The sequence below is a fragment of the Neurospora hispaniola genome (genome assembly GCF_033458365.1).
Source record: "Neurospora hispaniola strain FGSC 10403 chromosome Unknown B0T23scaffold_1, whole genome shotgun sequence".
NCBI lineage: Eukaryota > Fungi > Ascomycota > Sordariomycetes > Sordariales > Sordariaceae > Neurospora > Neurospora hispaniola.
This window is the reverse complement of record NW_026944406.1, coordinates 3644033-3662329: the sequence shown is the minus strand read 5'-3', so window position 1 is coordinate 3662329 and position 18297 is coordinate 3644033. Positions and strand designations below refer to the sequence as shown.

Sequence of the window (18297 nt, the reverse complement as noted above, 5' to 3'; positions counted from 1 at the left end):
AAATTCAGTCTCGCACTCATCAGCTGAGGAAGAGACCGCCGCCAAAAGCCTGATTTGACGGGCAACGGTCAACCACGGGAGCTATCCCAGAGATGAAGTCATCTCAAAATAGACATCCAGATTCGAGCCTATCCGAGACCCGCATCACCAATAACAACAACAGGGACGACGCCTGTCCGGCACATATAAGCTCGACACGCTGCTGTCCATTTATTTTGGTGTGTTTTACAAAGGTCCAGAACTCAAGCGCCAATGTCTCGCAAGAGATAATAGATGCACACCACTCCATCAACCAACACTGCGAGGCTGACAGCAGCTAGTCCATTGGCTACCACAAAACATTCAGGTGCCATTGGGTCTGACACTGGTAAGCCAGCCAACATCTTCCATTGGGCCCCTCCCGGAAAGATTGCACGAGCTTAACTTGTTCCTGGATTGGGTATAAGTCGTCTGAAGTACTGTTTTACAACACTTCAGATGATAGTGCTCTATGAAACCAACGGGTGGATGCGTCATGATGAAATTCTGCAGACCTGGCGAGCGGGAGCTTGGATCTTTACTCTATACGCACTTGCTGACACTGACGATAGCTAGCCACTATATCTCCAATCTCGACAACATCAAGGTGCCTGTGCTCTCTGCTAATCGTAGTGTACACGCTGACTTCAAGATTGCAGATGCATCCCGTCGATCAAGGTTTCCGCGTACGCTACGCGTTCGGGTTGATCAGGCTACGTGGGCACCCAACAGCTTGTCGTTGCTGGGAGATCGCCGCGATGGGATTGGCGACGAAATGCAGAACGAACGTGACCCTGACGGCGGCAGACGGCCTGTCAGCCCGCCACTCCCACACCATCAATATCACACTCTCAAATGCGAAAATTCGGGTGCGCATCCGGTCAAAAAGACGGGTAGGACAAAAGCGGGTAGAAATCTCTGACTCTGCTTTTCGCTGCAAAGAAGCCCATATTCCCGACCCAACTGTGCCGTCTGCCCAATTTCACCTCAGCTGCTTCTTCAGAAAAGCCCTTGTGGAAATTGGGTACGAACAGAATCCTGCCGTAGCGTTGCATCACAGTCGAGGAAGCAATGTCGAGGTTGCGGAAGCTGGGCGGCTGGTTCCTGGAGGGTACAACCAGCGAGGCTGGGCAAGCAGCCAAGAACCATTCAAGGGTCCCCGCGTCCGAGGGGCCGAGCTAACAAGGCCCCGGTCCATCACGCCAACGCAGCAAGCAAGTGGAAGTTGGAATTCGTTCGCTCGTTCGGTCGGGGTTCGCTCGGAGCCTGTCCTGAAGCCGGGGACCAGGCACAAGGGGCCCGGCCCCATCGTCGTCCAGAGGGAGCGAATTCGAGCGTCGTTGTACCTGACCGAAAACGACGAGAAGATGCCATTTCTCGGTCATCCGCGGCCCCGTTTTTCCCACTTCCCCCTTTTTTTCCCACGTGCGACTACGTCCACACTCGGATGACTTACAGGATAGGTACCGACATACGGACTCTTTAAACTCCGGGAAAAGAGCCAGACTGGCTTTACAAATGGGCGGGAGCTCCTTCGTTCCCGAAAACCGTAAGAACGGGAAATGGTGAGGGGGGGTTCCGCGTTTGTGCAAGGCTGGGGAGATGCCAAGTTTCCTCGGCACACGCACTAAATCAGGTACCGATTCAACAAGCTTCGGTGGAATTCTGGTGCTAGCGATCGATTGGATGTGTACCTGGCTACACTACCCCGCCAACAAACCGCTTCTTCTGCTATGTATGAATACATAGGTATGCACAGGAGCTGACAACAGGATCACTGAACTGGAATCAGTAGCTATACTCATGAAAGTGTTCACCGGACAGGCTTTCTACTTTTTGTGTTCTCCAACATCCATCCAGTCTCTTTACAACCATGGGACCGATCGCGCCGAGAAGCCGGGACTGTAGACCTCGGTGATCGGGCGGTCAATGGTTAGTGGAACTTCCGGGCACTCACTTGCCGGCGTCACTCTTACATAACCAGCCGAGCCAGCCCCCCGCCGCCGCCGCCGCCGCCGAATCCATTTTCCTCCTTCCAATCGGCTGTTGTTCGACAGGGGAAGCTGTTGCACTTGCGACTTGCGAGGCTGGGAAACTAGGTACCTATGCACCCCAGGTTTTGAGGCTCAATCACAGGAACAGGAACACAGAGGGCAGGGGGGGGGTTTACAAATGCGTGCCACTCCACGAGTCCCGGGGGGGTTATGCGAACCTAGCTGTCATCAAGTGAGGTCAGGTGAAGATGTTCCCAAAAAGGGCGGTGTGACCAACCTCCGTTTCGTGAACCATGGCCACCAGCGAGAGCCCGCCAGCAAGACACAGCATCTCGCTGATCCTTGGTCTGTTGCACACGAACGAACAGCGGGTGTGCAATTAAACTATATCTAGAATATTTGGGGTCTAGATCTTCATGTCAAAGTCAACAAACAACTCTGCGAATGCGGATTACTAACAGCCATGATCCGCCATGCCTACACATCGTCTGTCAGTTGATCACGAGACCGTTTGGATCAAGGACCTCAAAAACACCGAAATTACTTCGGCGTCGGTCTTGGTCTAGGCTGCATATACGTAGTACATGCCTTACCCGAGAAGCTTGGGGAGGAATGATGACTATGGATATGTAGATTGATATCTTAAATTCATCCACAATGCGTGCAACATGAACCAGTCCAACCAACCAGTCCTGTTCCTCTCCCTTACTGTGCATAATTATCACTCATATGCCAAACCGTGCCAACCCTCCCAAAACGCCAGCGCCGCTCGTCTTACGAGTCGAAACTCTGCAGGGACAGAGTAGGGAATCAGGAAGAACAGAAAAAAGAAAAAAAGGAAAAGAAAAAGTAAGAGGTAAACAAACACGGAACAACCGTAACCAGCTCCTACTTCCCAATAACAAAAGCCAATGACACAACAATGGAAAGCGGTACCGACATGGTGCCACGCACATAAATCGCATCCTGTATATCCCCGTTTCCATGCCTCCTCTTCTGTATACTCCTAGGCCTGCGTGCCTAACTCACATAGCCATCTCGGCCTGCAACTTTCTGAGCTCCTCCTCCTCGTCATCCTCGACAACCGCCTTCGCCTTCTCTTTGCCCTTGACTAAAGGAGGCGTCAGCGAATCCATGGTCAAAGTCGTCACTTATGCATACGATACAGGGATACTCACGTGCGCCGGTTCCGGCTGCCGGAAGAGAGATCTTATCATGGACAGGAATCGATCCACCTGTTTCGTGTAGCTTCGAGTCCACCTCCTCCTGCTGAAGCTTTTCAAGCTCGTCCTCGAGCTCCCCCTCGTCAATCGGTTGTCCAATGTTGGCGCTGGTAATAGCTGTGGCGATTTCATTGCTGAGATCGTTCGCTTCTTGGAGTTTCGCCCTACAGTGTTGTTAGCATCGACACAATACTTGGTAACAAGTCTGAAGCGGTATAAGTCAACACTAACATTTCCTCGTCGACCTTCTCGGGGGTGAGTTTGCCGTGAATCTTGCCCATAGCCTCACGTGCTGCCTGCATGGCGGCCAGGGTCTCCCGGTTGATGTTGGCAGACTCAATCGCATTTATTTGCTGTTCGAGGGTGGTGATCTGACCCAGCGTGGTCTCGAGGGTGCTTTCGGCGACCTTTTTGCGTCGCAAGGCTTGCTTCGCAGCTATTGGAGACAACCACACACGTTAGCTTTCTTGTCGGCCAAAAGTCATGCAGAAAGCCAGTCAGGTCTGGCATCATACCAGTCTTGTTCGTGCTGACGTTCTTTCGTGCTATGGCATCCTGTTCATCGATCTGGTTCTGTAGATGGCGCTCACGCTTCTGGAGCATGTCCAGTTGCGTTCGCAAGCCGAGAATGGCATTCTTGGGGCTATCTTTGCGTTTCTGCGCGGCTGAGCCCCCGCCAAACCAGCCCCAAATTCCAGACATGTTGTCTTTTTGCTAGAGGTGCGTATGATAGGGACGGCGAGCGGTGTTTGTACAATAGGTGGACTAGGTCACGATGCCTGGGAGGTGGGACGTCGAGCAAAGGAATTACTGCCGAGGAACGGCGTTGGGCGTTTGGTAGGCGATGACGACTCTCCAAATGTTGGCGGGGCGCAAACCAGGTTGAATTCCCCAACCAGATATCACTTGGCCGCCTGGCGGATGATTTGACCTGAATTTGCGGTTTACGGATCGGTATCAGGTTGAAGACGCAGGAAACAAATGAAAGTGAGGTTAAAGTCGCAGCCTAAATACTGCGATGACGAACGCTCGACTGTTCCGTGGTGGTTGATGTGATTGCCTATCGGGCGCGCGTATGATGCACGGGAAATCGGACCAGCAAGGTCACCTGGAATTCGCCGTGGTCCATACAACTAGTGTGCACTACAGTATTGACCGTTGCCTCCGGCATCCTTGCACGTGTCCGAGTACCCAGCCGCACCTTGAACGATAAGGATATACCAGCACGTGATAGATTCCAGCTGCTTAGTCAGTCCCTGAGTTGTTAGTCGACCACTCCTGCTGGAGCTCGGACCGTGACCTCCCTCACTTTGCGAGTCGTGTGAAATGGTGGTGCACTCTCACTCAACCACAACTTCACCATCAATGACAGACGGATACTTTCAGCTTTGAACTGATACAACGACTTAGGGAAGTCTGACAACCACCATTCCTCCGTCCATGAATGAGCTTCGCGGAATTTCATCCAATCTTTCCAAGCTTATATCATTTTAGTAGTTGTCCTTCCCTCGATGACCATGTCCAATGGTCCTCTTCCATCTCAGCTATGTTTGCTACCAGACTTAGCGTTGAAGAAGGAAGGCGACAAAGTTCGGTTTTGGGGTTGGTGAGCATACACTCTTCGCATTCCAAAGATTTTGATTTGTCTCGATTGATCTTCCCAACCTTTCTGAGCAACCCTGGGAAACGAAGTACGGATCCATTATCGTGGGAGAACCATTATAACCTGCCCTCCACTTGGGCAGATATCCAAGTTTCGTCCATGCCATTTTCGCCATCACGTTGATGTCTCAAGAGCTGCCATCTATGAACATAATAACTAATTGGTGTATACCAGTGTGACTTCTTACTCTACGGTGGCTGGTGTTTTGACGCTACAGCATCACCACCAGGCCCAGGACTCTCGGTGCGTCGTCGCCTTGGTGGACGTAACGTTGGCTTTACGGACCCTCAAGTCGGACCAGGTACGTATTGGAGAGTGGGTGAACGTGATTGGGTACGTCACTGCCGTGAATCCCTTCCCCGCCAGGAAAGGCTCGATGAGAGAAAACGAAACATTTCAGGCACGGGTTCAGACGCAGGTTCGCATCCGCGCTCTTCTCATTTGGTCTTCCGGACCACTCGACACACAGCGATACGACGAATCGGTAGATGCTTTGAAAAGTTGCTGTAGCATCACAGCTCCAAACTCAGCCAGCAAGAACGGACAATGACGGTGTTAGGGGAGCATGTTTCTCCACTTTGGACCTCTCGGGAAACAAAGCATACGTTCATGCTTTGAGGCTCAGCGAGAAAGAGTGCAAACCACCATTGCCTGTCAAAGCCGTTGGGATAGTCGCCTTGCTTTTCACCTTCCGGGTAACATCCGTGCCTGATATCGGGAGCAGCCAAGCGGATCAGTTCTAGCTTCCTTTGAAGTCTCACGGCATTGTCCCAGAACGCCTCTTTCAAGGCCCATTGCCGTGGCACCTATCAGTCAGATTTCCGACCCAGCCACCAGTTCTTTATTTCACCACGTAAGAAAGGCTTTCCCATTATCGATCGCTCTTTCGACGGACCTGCTCACGGCGCTACCCGAGTTTTGAGCCGAAATTACGTCAAACCGTCTTCAGATCTCCATTGGATTTACGATGCATCTCTGCAGAGATATCGACCACTTCCATGCTGCAATTGGGTACACTGCAGGTTTCTCTCGGTAATAGATGCGGCGAAGACATTTCATACCAGATGGAAGGTGTACCTTGCTTCTCGAACTTTGTCATGCACAAAACGCACAACTTCAAAACAGCAAATAGCCAGTCGTGCTACGCTCATAGACTGTTCAGATTCCAGGAGTATCATTCTTAATATGGAACTCAACATATGGATGCATTTATCCGATGGGCATAGACGGTGCGATGTTCACTGGGTCACAGTCACGCCAGATGGCACATTGTTGCGGAGAACACCATCATCATCCACCATATATGCGACATAAAGCATGTGCTTGTTACGCCGTCAGCATCGAACATTCTGGATTCTTATTTGTTGCCATTGTGCCTTTGCCGGCTATGGTCCAAACTCCATCTGAATGATGCATCCATCATTCACAGAAATCTCCTGCTATGTTTCAATCCATTCGCTTAGCCTAGACACTTGGTCATAGTGTCCAGCAATATGGTTCCTGCCCTGCTATTAGAACAATATGACACTCGAGATTGTGGATTACCTGCTTCAATCACGGCGTCTCTCGTTGGACCAGCTTCGGTCGTCGCGTCGACTCCTCTGTTCACCCCACCTGCGGTCGCCTCTCCTGTCATCTCGCCGGTCATCCCGTCGGTCGTCTCTTCTTCTCTTCGAGGGCTCTGTTCCGTCTAAGCTTGCCTGGGCTATCACAACGGGCTGATGTAGCGGCCTCTTGAGAGGTTTATTCGGGGTCCCGACTGCTCGAGCTGCTGCTTGCTTTTCCCACATCTCTTTGGACTTAACGCAAATATCATCGATTTGCTCCTATGTTTCATATCAGCTTTGACCATGCTACGGATTGGGATTGAAATCTCCGGCAGCTCACATCGCTTAGGCATGGCCCGGGTGTCGTGATCAGAAATCCATCTTCTCCCTGGAGTCACCTCTGTCAGCCATAGCTAGGCTTAAGGATAGGCCGGTTCACACCTCTCGAGTAAAGGGTCTGACTGTTGCTTGAGGTCCCAGATAATACTGGAGCTCTTGAGTGATGACTTTTTTGTGGATATCCAATTGTGGGATCCAGTACTTGTTCATTGACGACATTTCGGCTTCCTGGATGATTCAAGGGGACAATAACTCCTCAATTGCTGGTATCGAGCTACAGAGCTGGGCAGAGGTTTCGTTATATATCTCGCGCACGGGGCGCCAAAGGCCTCAATCGGCTGACAATGGCCTATTTGGCATGTTTGCTGTCCAAGAGGGGCATCCAGATCGGGTCACCAAGTATATTGTTCATCGTTGGGCCTACACCGCTTGATTTACTCTGGCCACTGCAAGGGCACATAATTCTGCATGTCCATGGTATGCTGCGTTGTAGTGCTCAAGCTTTGGTCGGTTTGAATGCTTGTTTTCTTACTGGTTCGTTTGATTAGAGGTCTCGTTCGCCTCACTTTCGAGCCCCATCTACCCTATGCTTGAGCCACCAGAAACCTCCTTTTGCCTCACGTTTCAAACGTTTATATATACCTACAACGAGCTGGGACGCCAAAGTAAATCCGGGTACAGTAACTACCTCTTCTGTCGCAATCACCCCCTTTTGCGAACACACGCAAATTGACCCATTAGTTGCAAAGGTTTCTGCTGCCCGAAGTCCCAGGTCTGTATGTAAGTGGGCAATTACCGTAGGGGTTGAATGCTTTTCGCGGGCGGACCCCATACAAAGTCCCGCGTGTACTAACTACGGCATCAACTTACATTTTTATCTAGGTCTCCTCTACATTTCAGCTACCTCTACTGTGTACGTTCCAACCCAGGATTCAGCCTCTCCTTGCCCTGGGAAGGAAGGCAGCTTTGCTGCCGCCCCGAACACTAGAGGGAGTATAAATTACTACCCTAAACCACGTTTTGTCTCACTGAGGGTGTCATTAAACAACCCCCCGCACTCTCATTTGCGCAACGTCGATCTACATCCAGGGCCTGCAGCCCTATATGGTCGGCTGTCCGATCAATCGTGGTTCCAGGCCGAACACCAAGCATCTTCTCCAGCTTGGCCTTTATCCCTTATGCTTACCAGCTGAGAGCATGTTTGCTTCGTGATATCGCACGAGGTTCACGTTCGATTCTTCGAAAACAAATGGTGTTGTAACCTGAGCCGCAAAAGACGGCGGCTGACGCACAGCGACGTTTTTGGTTACTATTCGAACCCATCTTCTTCGCAGCGGTAACTAGCGCGAACGCACTTATCTTGCACATGCAGGCAATAGATGATCATCGTTCTGCCAGCCGACGTGGGTGGGTGGTTGCGCCAAAGACGGTCATCGTGTCCTACTTTGCCGTTCGCCTCGCACTCGAGACGTCCGCCGATCGTCACCAGCTCCTTTTATAAAGGGTGCTGAAAGCCGAATTTCGCGAAAGGGCAAGCCAGAGCTCAACTTCTTGACGTGTTCTCTTTTGTGATGTTATCGATGCGATCGTCCCTAAGTTTTGTTATTTATCAATCCTGGATATGGGGCTTGCTGTCGATCTCCCAATTTGATGGATAAGAACACTCGTGTCAAGCCTCTCGTTTCGAACTGTTGGAAAGTCATCCCTGCTTTGGAAATATTTCTGCTTCTGTGTAATGAACCGATGAAGCTCCTTAGCCATTGGTGCTGCATTTACCCAAAAGGGAAGTGTTCATCTGGGTTGAGAGCGAGAGAGCCCAACCAGAACATCACATGAATGGGTAGTTGAAAACTCTGTCACTGTTTGGCTACGTTCTGCACAGTTTCGTTGTTTCACTTCTTTTTGATCTATCCAGGGCCAGTAGTGTTTGAAACCTTACCCAGGTGTCACTGCTCAAAGTCTCAGTGCCTGAAGAGTTTCGAGTTGCTTTTCACTTGTCATGGCCCATACTTGATCTTCACAGTTGCCAAAACGCAGTAACGTCCCTCAACTCGAATACAAGCAGTACCTTTGATCTTAGTATCCAACAACCCTCCCACCTCCAAAGTTTTCGCACTATACATAGTACAGTTCATCTATAATACGGGCTATAGGTGTGCAGTGCCACTGAGTCACGACACCATACAAGAGATAGATTCGTTGTTCTGTCTGCTAAACAGATTACGAAAGCACGCACTATATAGCCCAGACAACACATTTCACAGCTTAGTATCTTGCCCTGTGACAGTCTATGTAACAGATTTGTTAGGATAGGACAGCCCAAAGAAACCAACACTCGTTAGCAGGGCTGAGATGATCGGCGTCGATGGTGGGCAGACGGTGCAACCTGACAATCTCGTGGCCAGTAGAAGGATGGAGGATGCAGTCATGGCACACGAGGAGACAAGGCAAGTAAAACATACATCCTGACCGTAACCATAGTAGTATTCTTGGTATGAAACTGACCCTGAAGCAGCAGTACACGCCTCTTGTTCCTCCTCGCTGACCTCCCAACATTGCTCACCAATTTAACTATGAATGTTGAGCCTCGGAAGCGTTGAGAGGGCGTTCTCCGTAAACCGATTGGAGGACAATAGACTATCATTAGTAAAACCTACACCATGCAAAACGACACAAAGTCCATTGTGCGAATGCTGACGGAAGGGTTGTCGAGGTTGAACATCGGCTCAGATCAGGACCACCGAGCAAGCAAGGCCCGGACAGCACCGGACCAGCTCCACCTTCTTTCAGAGCTAGGATGTGCGGAATATGTGGTTGGATTGGATGTTGTCTCATGAGTTTCGCCAACATTTAAAAAGGGCACTGCTAGGAAGTGTCAACTTTGTTTTCCTCGATAATGGAGTTGAAATTATTTCCAACTCGCGTTTAGGTGCTCGAATGGTAGCAACATAACACAACGAAGCAAGCAAACAAGAAGACCCCCCAAAAAAATAAAAAACATAAAACTAAAAATTGAACTGACTCGCTCAATGAACAAATGCGCCAGCCGCGAATCGAACGCGGGGCCCATCGATGGCAACGATGGATTTTACCACTAAACCACTGGCGCTTTTTGTGATTGTGGTGAATTTGACATGGAGGATGCATTTATGAAAGTGGGCTTGGTCATAAACCATGGAACATCTAAGCACTTTGTTGAAGTGATATACGCCATGTCTCAAGTCAACGTTATCATCTTTCCCATAATTTGTCCAGACTTATCCGTGTGAGCATCACATTTGCCATGACTGAGCAGGTTGTGGAACGGGCAAGTTTGAAAAGCAAATTTCTTGCACGCACTCCTTTCAGCATGTGACGGGAGGTTATCGTGTCCTTTTAGGTATGGGATTGAACCAGTTAAAGGAGGGGAAGCTTCAGCTCTTTCCAACACCAAGCAAAGTCATGCAGTAGGTACCTCCCCTTGGGAACGCGGCACACTGGTGATGACGAGCCATGATAACTAAGGTAGGGGCGTTATGCTTATTTCAATTCAAAAGTGTGAATGGATGAAACTGGGAACGCATTGAACAAAAGGTAGGGTAGAGATATCTCACTTCAACTCGGCGGACTCTTAAACAATAATGTAAGAACCTCGCAACTGGAAGCACGTGAAATTTGTCAATCGTGGCGCCCACACACACACTCAAAAAAGCCCACCTTCAGCTCATGTGGAGGGAGCTAGAGAGCCGGCCGTTATCAGCGCTATCAAGGCGCTAGCAGTTCTAGATTGGCGGCTTGGCTAGACCGCTGGCCAAGATGAGGGGGGAGGCGCCGAGCAAGGGTTGTGGATGTGTTTTTTCCTCGAGGACGGTGCAGTGGAGCAGGGGCATGAGGAGCACACGACAAAAAGTCACAACCACCAAAAACCCTGAAAAGCTGTCATTCCAGGAAGGGTCAGCCTTGGAGAGTTGCTATGTACTCCCCTCACTAGCGACTGCAGATCTTTTAGAAATTGGAGACCCAAGGGTTTCCCGCTTTCTTGTTTCAGCCCGGGCCCCTCCCCTCCTTCACCCAGCAGTCAGCAGCCGTTCCACTGCCACCCACCACCACCGCGGTCACCACCTCCAAACTTCCAATATACACCGACGGTTTGGTCGAGAGACAGATATCAGGATTCAACTCCCATTCGATCCCATTGCCTTCACGGGAGTATCTGCTATTTGTGTAGCACCTAACAGTCATACTGCATAATCGAGCACTTCATCGAATCACATCCAGCCAAGATCCCAAACGATCGAACCTTTGAACCGACCGACCACGGACCAACCGATCGACTCGATTGGCCGATACACCAACCATACGTCCGCTTCATGCCTGCTACCTACGCGATACACGCTCCGTGAAAGAAAAAAAAAGAAAAGAAAAAGAACGAGAGGCCATTGCAACCTGTTCCAAGACAAACTCTAGCTGGTAGTCTGCAGAAGGTGTTTCTAGAAAAGACGGAACTCTGTCAACTGCCATTCTTCAACACAACCCCGCGACGTCAAGGCCTTGGCCACACAGTGCTCCGTGTCTTGCCCGTCTATCACTCCTTGCTCGTGTGTCACTCTCGGGTAGACGAACTGGCCTTGGTTGCATCATCGACCACATCCAAGGAAGCTTCCCGTCACCGCGACTGTTTCGCCGACCTTCTCGATAGGTTTTCAACCCCGACGCGCCCTCTTGTCTTCGACATTCGATAGTCGGTTTCGGCAGCGGGCGGACAACCATCGCCCGCCGCAACCATGTGGTTCATCAGCGCCTCGACGAGTGCAATCTTTTTGCTAAGCATCGTTCTCCTAATACCCATTGCCTTCGACGTTGGCGGTCGTGATGCCGGTTTAGCTTACTCGCTATCCCTCTTCATCTTCTACCTTATCTACAGCACCAGCAAGCTCCTTACTCCGGAGAGTTCACGAGTTCGCTGGTTCTTCACTAGCAGTGTCGGCTTGTCGCAATGGATCATCATTCCAGCCCTTCTCATCTGGTCTCTGAATAGGTTCTCAGTGGATGCTGAGAATGCCGGCTGGGTATCGCGCACCTTCTCTTCTGCCACTGCGAATCACAAGCCCAGCACTTGGGGCGAATACTTCTTTGGCCAGCATGGATTTGTCGAGAATGTCGCTCTGGGAGCTTGGGACAAGACGCTGAGTTACTCGAGCCCTGTTTTCCAACTGCTGGAGGGTTTCTGCACTCTCTTGGTGATACAGACTGCTGGCCGGGTTGCAAGATGGCTCGTCACTCGCGGTGGAGGCGATACATGGATGGTAAGTCTCTCGCTTTGAATCTCTTGGAAATCATGTTGCTGACATCTTTTTTTTTTTGTTAGATATTCCTTCTTGCCTTTTCTGGTTCCATCATCTCCAGTGCCGTTTACTTCCTCTGGAGGGTTGCGCACTTCCCCGAAATAAACACCATCGATGCCACACTCATTGGAGCTACAATGACGTCGGCCGTATTCCTGGGAGCATATGGAATTGGTAGCGGGCGCGGCAACGCCGTAGAGTCATCTCTCCTCTTTGCCTACATCGTTCTATGCGTCTATCAGATCTTTACCGACTATCAGCCGTCTGCCGAAGCTGCTGCTGCGGCCGAGCAAGCGGCCTCGCTTCAGCCCGATTTCCCGCCTCTGCCCCCAATCATCATGGCATCCTATTCGACATTGATGCACATCCTCAGCAGTCTGCCCGAAGCCTTCAACACTTCTTTCCAGTTCCTCTATGCCGCATTCCAAACCATTACACCCAGCGTTATAATCTCGCTGACCTACCGGATTATCGTCTTCTACTGCGCCACCCGCATCATTCCGGCTGTTCGGGAGCTCGGCGCCAGAGCTCTCATGGACGAGCCAAGTTTACTGGAAGAGACCGACGGGGCTAACCGCCTTGTAGGCTTCCTCAGCTGGTTCTCTCCTTCGATCCTCATCGCCGTGTACACGAGCTTATTGCTGCAGCACTTCAGCGTATCCAACAACGGTGATGATATCGGGTGGACTCTCCGGGCTGGTGACGCCGGTGGAAACCCGTGGCGTTGGGTCAACGTCGCTGCCACCATGGGACTATACGCTGTCGAGCTTTATCTCGGGGAGAGGAACGAAGGAATGCACTGGAGAGCGGACTGAAAAATGCCAAAAGGTGTGCGTCAGTGTTACTCAGCCATCGCAGACGCAATCTAGAAAAGCTTTTGTTAGCTTTAGATATGAAAATCAGTGGCCAAGACAGGTCACCTGGGAACAAGCACCAAGTCAACATCATCTGTTGAGAAGTTTGTTTACCTCAAACCAACGACAATTCAAGGACGAGCGCAGGGTGGGAAGAAGTGACATGAGGAGGAAGATTTGATACCCATTGGTTAAGTGGAGAGGCAGCAAGACAGAGAACAGAAAGCGAATCGCGTTCGTTTGGGAGACGCGAAAAGAAAGGAAACAGGCAGGCACGCAGCAGATCAAACGCAACCTTAGCTTGGCCAATTACAGGCACAGGCAAGAACAAAAGCTACCTCGAGTCGACAGTTGTCCGTCATCTGCGCAGATAAAGGGTAGTAAAGCTATTTGCCTAGCTAGCAATAAGCCCCGTAGCATCTTTTTCACGAACATTTCTTCACATTCAGTGAACCTGCCACACCTCCTCTGGTTTTCCCTCGGATGCTAGGATAGATTCCATACTATCCTGCACAACGCCATATTTTTTATGTGTGCCTTGCACCTCAAAAGTCGGGGAAGAGAAGGAAAACTTGACGAGCTCGTTCAAGGGCGCATAATCTATGAAAAATGGCCGCACCCTGTCTCTTTCGTAGGCGACAGCAGGCCAGCAAGACAGACAAGTCATTGCCAGGCGGAAGTTCGGCAGGCAAATCAGACCAATACCAGCGAGAGGAGCTAGGGTAATAAAAAAGAGAGAGAAAATCAAGGGAAACGAGAGGGAACAAGTTACCAGAGTCTAAAAGGGATGAAGGAAAAGAAATAATGGATAGAAAACTGGATAGGTATACAGACAACCACCTCAGGGCTTTCCGCGTATATCTGTACTTTCTTTTCGAATGGTTCTCACTGCGGAGCCTCTGCATTAGCTGTGGGTGCTAATTGCTGGAGGATTGAAGAACGGAGAGGACGAAAATGAAAAGAGTTTGTAAAGCTTCGAGTTGCGCAAGTTCTAACAATTGCCCGGCCCGAGCCAACCTCTTCGCCTGTGGTTTGTATGAGTAGAAGTTGGGAAGGAAAAACAGCCCGCGCGGTATGAACATTCCAATAACCTCAACCGCCAAGCTTGTCGCCCATCCATTCGTAAAACGAATGCTTGCAATTATCACAACTACCAATAGCACAACGATACCCCCCTTTACATATAAGTAAGCTCTCTTCAGCCAAGAGGATTTGGCCTCGCCCTAATCTCCCTAAGCACCTCCCTCGTCCGCGGATTATCCTCAAAGCTAAGATTCACCAAATCCACCACCTCGTCCGCCGAGAAATACAAGCTCAACTCGCTTTCCAACCACAGATACCGCACGTCCTTGAGGTTACTCTGCAGCACTTCCGACAGGTACTTAAGGCGCAACCACGAACTCGCGTACTGCGCCGTCGTGGGGATTTCGTTCTCTGCTTCAAAATTACGACCTTCCGCGGTGGCAAAGCGACTAGGCAGGAACAGATCGTCCAAAGCCGTGACTGAAGCAATGTGGTTGGCAATGTTGTAAGCCTCGTCTTGGCCGATGCCGGGCAGATCCATGACGTCGCCAATGATCTTGTTGGCGACAGCGTCGACGAGCGAGCCAACGGCTTGCTGCCAGGCGGAGCGCGAGAGAATGGATTCCCAGGCGATGGCGAGAGAGCGCACTCGGGCAACGGCGGCGGAGACGCAGGATTCCGTGTCGTCTTGCTGGATGAGGTTTTGTTCGCCTGGGGTAATGAGAGCTGGGTTTAGTAAGAGGTTAAAGAGAGAAGGGGTTACGTGTAGGAGAGGCTGTTGTTAAAAAGGGCACGACTCACCCCCTAGGAGATCCCTGAGCACCGTCTTCTGGATGCTCATCTCGTTGCTGTAGGCACGATTTGCGAAACTCTGCATGGACTTGATGTCGTTATCTAGTCTTAGCAATGTTTGCGCCCGTGTGCTGATATTATCCCTCTTCACCCACTCCTCGGCGAACTCAGCTAGCCGCTCCGATAGGTAGGTAGCATCGTTGTAAAGAAACCTTTGACCGGGTTAGCAACTCGACGTTGTGTATAAAGTACGGTTGTGTACTCACATGTTTCCGCCAACATCTGGAGCGTAGTAGTGGGGGGCGACGGCACGGAACATGGCCAGCGCAAGAGTGGGGAGACTGAAGAGTCCGGCGGCAGCAGCAGCAACGGGGCTGTCGGCATAGTTCTCCTGGGTCAATGCTGCTCCGTCTTCGGCGAGAGCAGATATCAAGTCTAGGACTGGCTGTGGCAGGGATGAGATGCTGTAGGTTTCTTTGAAAGTCAACTCCCGTGTCTGCGGTTTTGACGAAGCTGATGGAGCGGTTGGTGTTTGTTCCGGTGCAGTATCGTCATTCTGGGCGTCATCGCCCCAGCCCCAGGCCTCGGTAGAATCGTCGTCCTCCTCCCCCTCCTGCTTTTGTTTTTTCTGCTGAGGTTCCTCCACCTTATCCGGTTCAGGGTCTTCCTCACCCCAGCCCCAGGCATCGGCCGCATCATCGATAGCGTCCGCGGATAATTCGGTGGCTGATGTTGTCGCAGCCGGTTTACTGATTTGTTGCCCGCCAGTCTGTTGCTCGCCATCGGATTCCCATGCATCCCAGCCACCATCGTCTTCGGTAACCTTGGCTCCATTGGCAGCCAACTGCTGGCCCTCCGACTTTGAAACCACCTGTTTTTCAACCCTTTCAACCTGCTTTGATGCGCCCAGTCCTCGAGACAATTGCGTCCTAATTTGGTCCAGAGCAGCTTCTCTTCGTTTTGATAGCCAGACCCGAGGTGCGCTTTCGGTCCACTCCTGTAGTTCATTGAGATGCGATAATCCCAGTCCTTTAAGAGTGGTGCAGAAGCCCTTTGTTGTTGATATTGTCGTTTGAAATCTGTCCATTCCCTCAAGCGAGGAAGGAACGGCCAAGTCGAGCCAAGTTCTGGTCATAGTTGGGATGAGACCTGGTAATAAGACAGTTGAAATAGTCTCGACCAATTCTGGTGGTAGCTTTTCGACCAGGAAGGCAAAAACCTTTTCTAAGTCTTGGAACACAGCCTCAATAGATGGATCGGACGTTCCCTCCAACTCCAAAGTGTTTCCATCAATCTTGATACTGGGTAAACGTTCCTGCTTAGTGTCGAGTCTGGGAGCAAAAATAGCCTTGTCAATGTCATGCCATAGTTGGGTTGCGCGCTGATCGACTTCGTTGTATGCCTTGAGCCCAACGACGGCATCGGATAGGCTCATGGGTTCGTCTACGATGGGTCAGATCTTGTGTGCCACCACCTGTAGAGATTGCGGCTTACCCTGCTTCACGCCACTTATTGACACCCTGTGACTCTCAATATCGACGTGTATTAAAGTATTCCACACATGATCGAATACTTGATAAACGTCCGACTTGAGTTCGAAGGTTCTAATATCGAGGAGTTTGATAGCACGGCATGACTTGTTGACGGGCACAGCGTCGACCGCTTTCCGTGATCCTGGCCGCAACGTTAGCAACCGACTCAGTCACTTCTTAGACGCATTGTAGCTCACGTTCTAGAAGATGTAGAGCATCGAGAATACGGCGTTCATCCCGCGCTTGCTCAACTTGGTCGAGTATTTGGTTAACGGCCTTGATACCCTTCAATGCGTTTCTCAGCTGTGTGTTGTAGTCCAACTCGCGGGCGAGAAAGGCAGCTCTGGTTTCGGCTTCCTCGATGGCCTTCCCTGACGCTTGTGGCGCTTCCGACTGTTTCAGGATATCGTTCGCTAGAGCTTTTGACAGAATAATGTCGTCTTGAACCAATTGGGCGTTTGCTTTCCATGTTCGGACATCATCGGCGGTTTCTTCGTTGATGGTGTGTATCTCGGCCTACAAACAAGCGCGAAGCCTCAGCAAAGAGTTAATAGGCGTGGGTCGAAAAGTGATGGTTGGTACCTGGAGCTTGGCCTTTGCACTGGCGAGTGCTTCAATGGCTGCTGGGAGCGCATCAGAGTCTACTGTTAAGGAGGATACCGACTCTTCTGGAAATGCGCCCTCGACTGAGAAGTCTACGAGGGCCTGAGCAATCTGCCCAGCCGGCGAGTCTGGCGTCGCAACGGCCATGCTGTCCTGATAGGATGTTGTTTCAAATCTGGTTATGTGGCTCGAGGTTGCGATTGTAACTCGAGTGGCAGCGGATCCAAGTCCGGTCGACTGCCTAGGTGCTTCGTGGTGTCATGCGCGGACTAGGTAGGTACTGTTGCTGAGATGTCGCAGTTGTCGCGGACTTTGTTGGTTGGTGTTGACAAGCAAGTTGCGGCCAGTTTGGCTGTCGATAAGTTGATGGATGGCATTGATGACACCCACTGACAGCTCCCCCTGCACGTACTGCCAAGACTTGCTTTAGGGGAGATCATGTGGGGCGTGCTTGATGCGGCACCAATCGGGACCGGGCTGGCCGTCAAGGGACCTGAAAGCTTGAGGTCCCCGGCCGCTGGGACGGAAGGTGAGAGAGAGCTGACGGACAGCTGCCGCTGAGCAGTGGTGCTTGTCCGTAATTAGCGCCGGATGCCCCTCATTTTCTGCTGTCGTCGAGGTCGTGGCAGATACGAGCGGTTCTTGTGGATTTCCATTCCTGTCGTGAGCCTCCATCTTGCGGGAGCTAGAGATACTGACTAGGATCGTGTCTATAAAAATCTATTCTACGTTCACTCGTCAGTGTGAAACTTTGAGTGGGACGACGGGCCGAAGGTGAGTTCAAGATCGATCGATGTTTATGTATTTCCTTTCTCAGAGCTTTCCCCACGGGGTCCTGCCTCTGTGCTCCAGTCTTCCGGCCCCCCTTGTTTCCCGTTCATTGCAAGAGCAACCTACATCCAGAGACCAGTCTTGAGGAGGGGCAAACTTTCTCCCGGTGGACTTCCTTTCCTGTCAACAACAACACGGACCGCAATCTGATAAATTTACCCACGTTTCTGTACCCAAAGGTCCATCAATCAACCCTGCGTCAACTACTCATACGTCGACTCCAGGCTGCTGAGCCGGCTTCATCTAGAGCAAACACGCCTGTCTGGTCTTACTCGACCTGCAGCGTCCTCAAAGCGACCTGGCAAACATCGTCCAGACAGTTGTGCTGGTAAGAGAGTCTCGTACACTTCACCTCGAGATGCACTTCTTCACACCCATATTTTGCCAGCCTTGCTTCCTTTTCATCCACAAAACCCCTTCAATTGTACCTTCCCTAAGCATCCTGTTTTATTTTATCGCGTGTTCCTCCTGTCCCAGAGGCCCATAAAATGATTCTGTCTTCCAAACGCTCAGTTATGTTCTTCGGGACTCTAGCAAGGGGCAGTGTAGTAGTT

The 18297-nt window shown here is 51.0% G+C and overlaps 7 protein-coding genes and 1 non-coding gene across 8 annotated transcripts; 4 read left to right on the top strand and 4 right to left on the bottom strand.

Moving 5' to 3' along the window:
- Positions 1–273: 273 nt before the first annotated feature.
- Positions 274–1469, top strand: B0T23DRAFT_392235 (uncharacterized protein; the record flags this gene model as incomplete). Its single annotated transcript, XM_062837994.1, has 3 exons — positions 274–367; positions 591–911; positions 961–1469. 3 exons carry the CDS (start codon positions 274–276, stop codon positions 1467–1469), a joined length of 924 nt encoding a protein of 307 aa, XP_062697273.1.
- A 141-nt stretch (positions 1470–1610) lies between these two features.
- Positions 1611–2455, top strand: B0T23DRAFT_22463 (uncharacterized protein). The gene is made up of 3 exons (XM_062833789.1): positions 1611–1767; positions 1843–1950; positions 2003–2455. The coding sequence occupies exons 1-3, from the start codon at positions 1752–1754 to the stop codon at positions 2404–2406; spliced, it is 528 nt and encodes a 175-aa protein (XP_062697272.1). The 5' UTR covers positions 1611–1751; the 3' UTR covers positions 2407–2455.
- Positions 2456–2882: 427 nt separating this feature from the next.
- Positions 2883–4116, bottom strand: B0T23DRAFT_22396 (vacuolar sorting protein 32). Its single transcript, XM_062833779.1, has 4 exons — positions 3751–4116; positions 3467–3671; positions 3191–3399; positions 2883–3123 (listed from the first exon to the last, which is right to left on the bottom strand). The coding sequence occupies exons 1-4, from the start codon at positions 3935–3937 to the stop codon at positions 3038–3040; spliced, it is 687 nt and encodes a 228-aa protein (XP_062697271.1). The 5' UTR covers positions 3938–4116; the 3' UTR covers positions 2883–3037.
- Positions 4117–4752: 636 nt separating this feature from the next.
- B0T23DRAFT_392233 (telomere capping, CST complex subunit-domain-containing protein) lies at positions 4753–5641 on the top strand (the record flags this gene model as incomplete). Its single annotated transcript, XM_062837993.1, has 3 exons — positions 4753–4841; positions 5073–5199; positions 5417–5641. 3 exons carry the CDS (start codon positions 4753–4755, stop codon positions 5639–5641), a joined length of 441 nt encoding a protein of 146 aa, XP_062697270.1.
- Positions 5642–6378: 737 nt separating this feature from the next.
- B0T23DRAFT_22244 (uncharacterized protein) lies at positions 6379–7174 on the bottom strand. Its single transcript, XM_062833753.1, has 3 exons — positions 6887–7174; positions 6786–6833; positions 6379–6724 (listed from the first exon to the last, which is right to left on the bottom strand). The coding sequence occupies exons 1-3, from the start codon at positions 7001–7003 to the stop codon at positions 6449–6451; spliced, it is 441 nt and encodes a 146-aa protein (XP_062697269.1). The 5' UTR covers positions 7004–7174; the 3' UTR covers positions 6379–6448.
- A 2648-nt stretch (positions 7175–9822) lies between these two features.
- On the bottom strand, positions 9823–9893 carry B0T23DRAFT_t25. Its single transcript has one exon. It is a non-coding gene; the product is annotated as a tRNA-Gly (tRNA).
- A 1388-nt stretch (positions 9894–11281) lies between these two features.
- Positions 11282–13215, top strand: B0T23DRAFT_22181 (ICE2-domain-containing protein). The gene is made up of 2 exons (XM_062833745.1): positions 11282–12069; positions 12132–13215. Exons 1-2 carry the CDS (start codon positions 11548–11550, stop codon positions 12921–12923), a joined length of 1314 nt encoding a protein of 437 aa, XP_062697268.1. The 5' UTR covers positions 11282–11547; the 3' UTR covers positions 12924–13215.
- A 798-nt stretch (positions 13216–14013) lies between these two features.
- B0T23DRAFT_434853 (uncharacterized protein) lies at positions 14014–17475 on the bottom strand. The gene is made up of 6 exons (XM_062840513.1): positions 16892–17475; positions 16507–16825; positions 16272–16451; positions 15044–16220; positions 14787–14989; positions 14014–14696 (listed from the first exon to the last, which is right to left on the bottom strand). Exons 1-6 carry the CDS (start codon positions 17057–17059, stop codon positions 14161–14163), a joined length of 2583 nt encoding a protein of 860 aa, XP_062697267.1. The 5' UTR covers positions 17060–17475; the 3' UTR covers positions 14014–14160.
- Between the last annotated feature and the right edge of the window lie 822 nt (positions 17476–18297).

Excerpts from the sequence above, each read along its gene's own strand:
- B0T23DRAFT_22396 (XM_062833779.1), bottom strand. The coding sequence starts at position 3,937 with ATGTCTGGAATTTGGGGCTGGTTTGGCGGGGGCTCAGCCGCGCAGAAA. Across the intron at positions 3,672-3,750 it reads CGTCAGCACGAACAAGACTG|CTGCGAAGCAAGCCTTGCGA; the intron begins GTATGATGCCAG and ends TGTCTCCAATAG. Across the intron at positions 3,400-3,466 it reads GAGAAGGTCGACGAGGAAAT|GGCGAAACTCCAAGAAGCGA; the intron begins GTTAGTGTTGAC and ends ACAACACTGTAG.
- B0T23DRAFT_22463 (XM_062833789.1), top strand. Across the intron at positions 1,951-2,002 it reads CGGTGATCGGGCGGTCAATG|CCGAGCCAGCCCCCCGCCGC; the intron begins GTTAGTGGAACT and ends TTACATAACCAG.
- B0T23DRAFT_22244 (XM_062833753.1), bottom strand. The coding sequence starts at position 7,003 with ATGTCGTCAATGAACAAGTACTGGATCCCACAATTGGATATCCACAAA. Across the intron at positions 6,834-6,886 it reads TCAGACCCTTTACTCGAGAG|GGAGAAGATGGATTTCTGAT; the intron begins GTGTGAACCGGC and ends AGGTGACTCCAG. Across the intron at positions 6,725-6,785 it reads CCGGGCCATGCCTAAGCGAT|GAGCAAATCGATGATATTTG; the intron begins GTGAGCTGCCGG and ends TATGAAACATAG.
- B0T23DRAFT_22181 (XM_062833745.1), top strand. The coding sequence starts at position 11,548 with ATGTGGTTCATCAGCGCCTCGACGAGTGCAATCTTTTTGCTAAGCATC. Across the intron at positions 12,070-12,131 it reads GTGGAGGCGATACATGGATG|ATATTCCTTCTTGCCTTTTC; the intron begins GTAAGTCTCTCG and ends TTTTTTTGTTAG.
- B0T23DRAFT_434853 (XM_062840513.1), bottom strand. The coding sequence starts at position 17,059 with ATGGCCGTTGCGACGCCAGACTCGCCGGCTGGGCAGATTGCTCAGGCC. Across the intron at positions 14,990-15,043 it reads CCAGATGTTGGCGGAAACAT|GTTTCTTTACAACGATGCTA; the intron begins GTGAGTACACAA and ends ACCCGGTCAAAG. Across the intron at positions 14,697-14,786 it reads GCTCAGGGATCTCCTAGGGG|GCGAACAAAACCTCATCCAG; the intron begins GTGAGTCGTGCC and ends TCATTACCCCAG.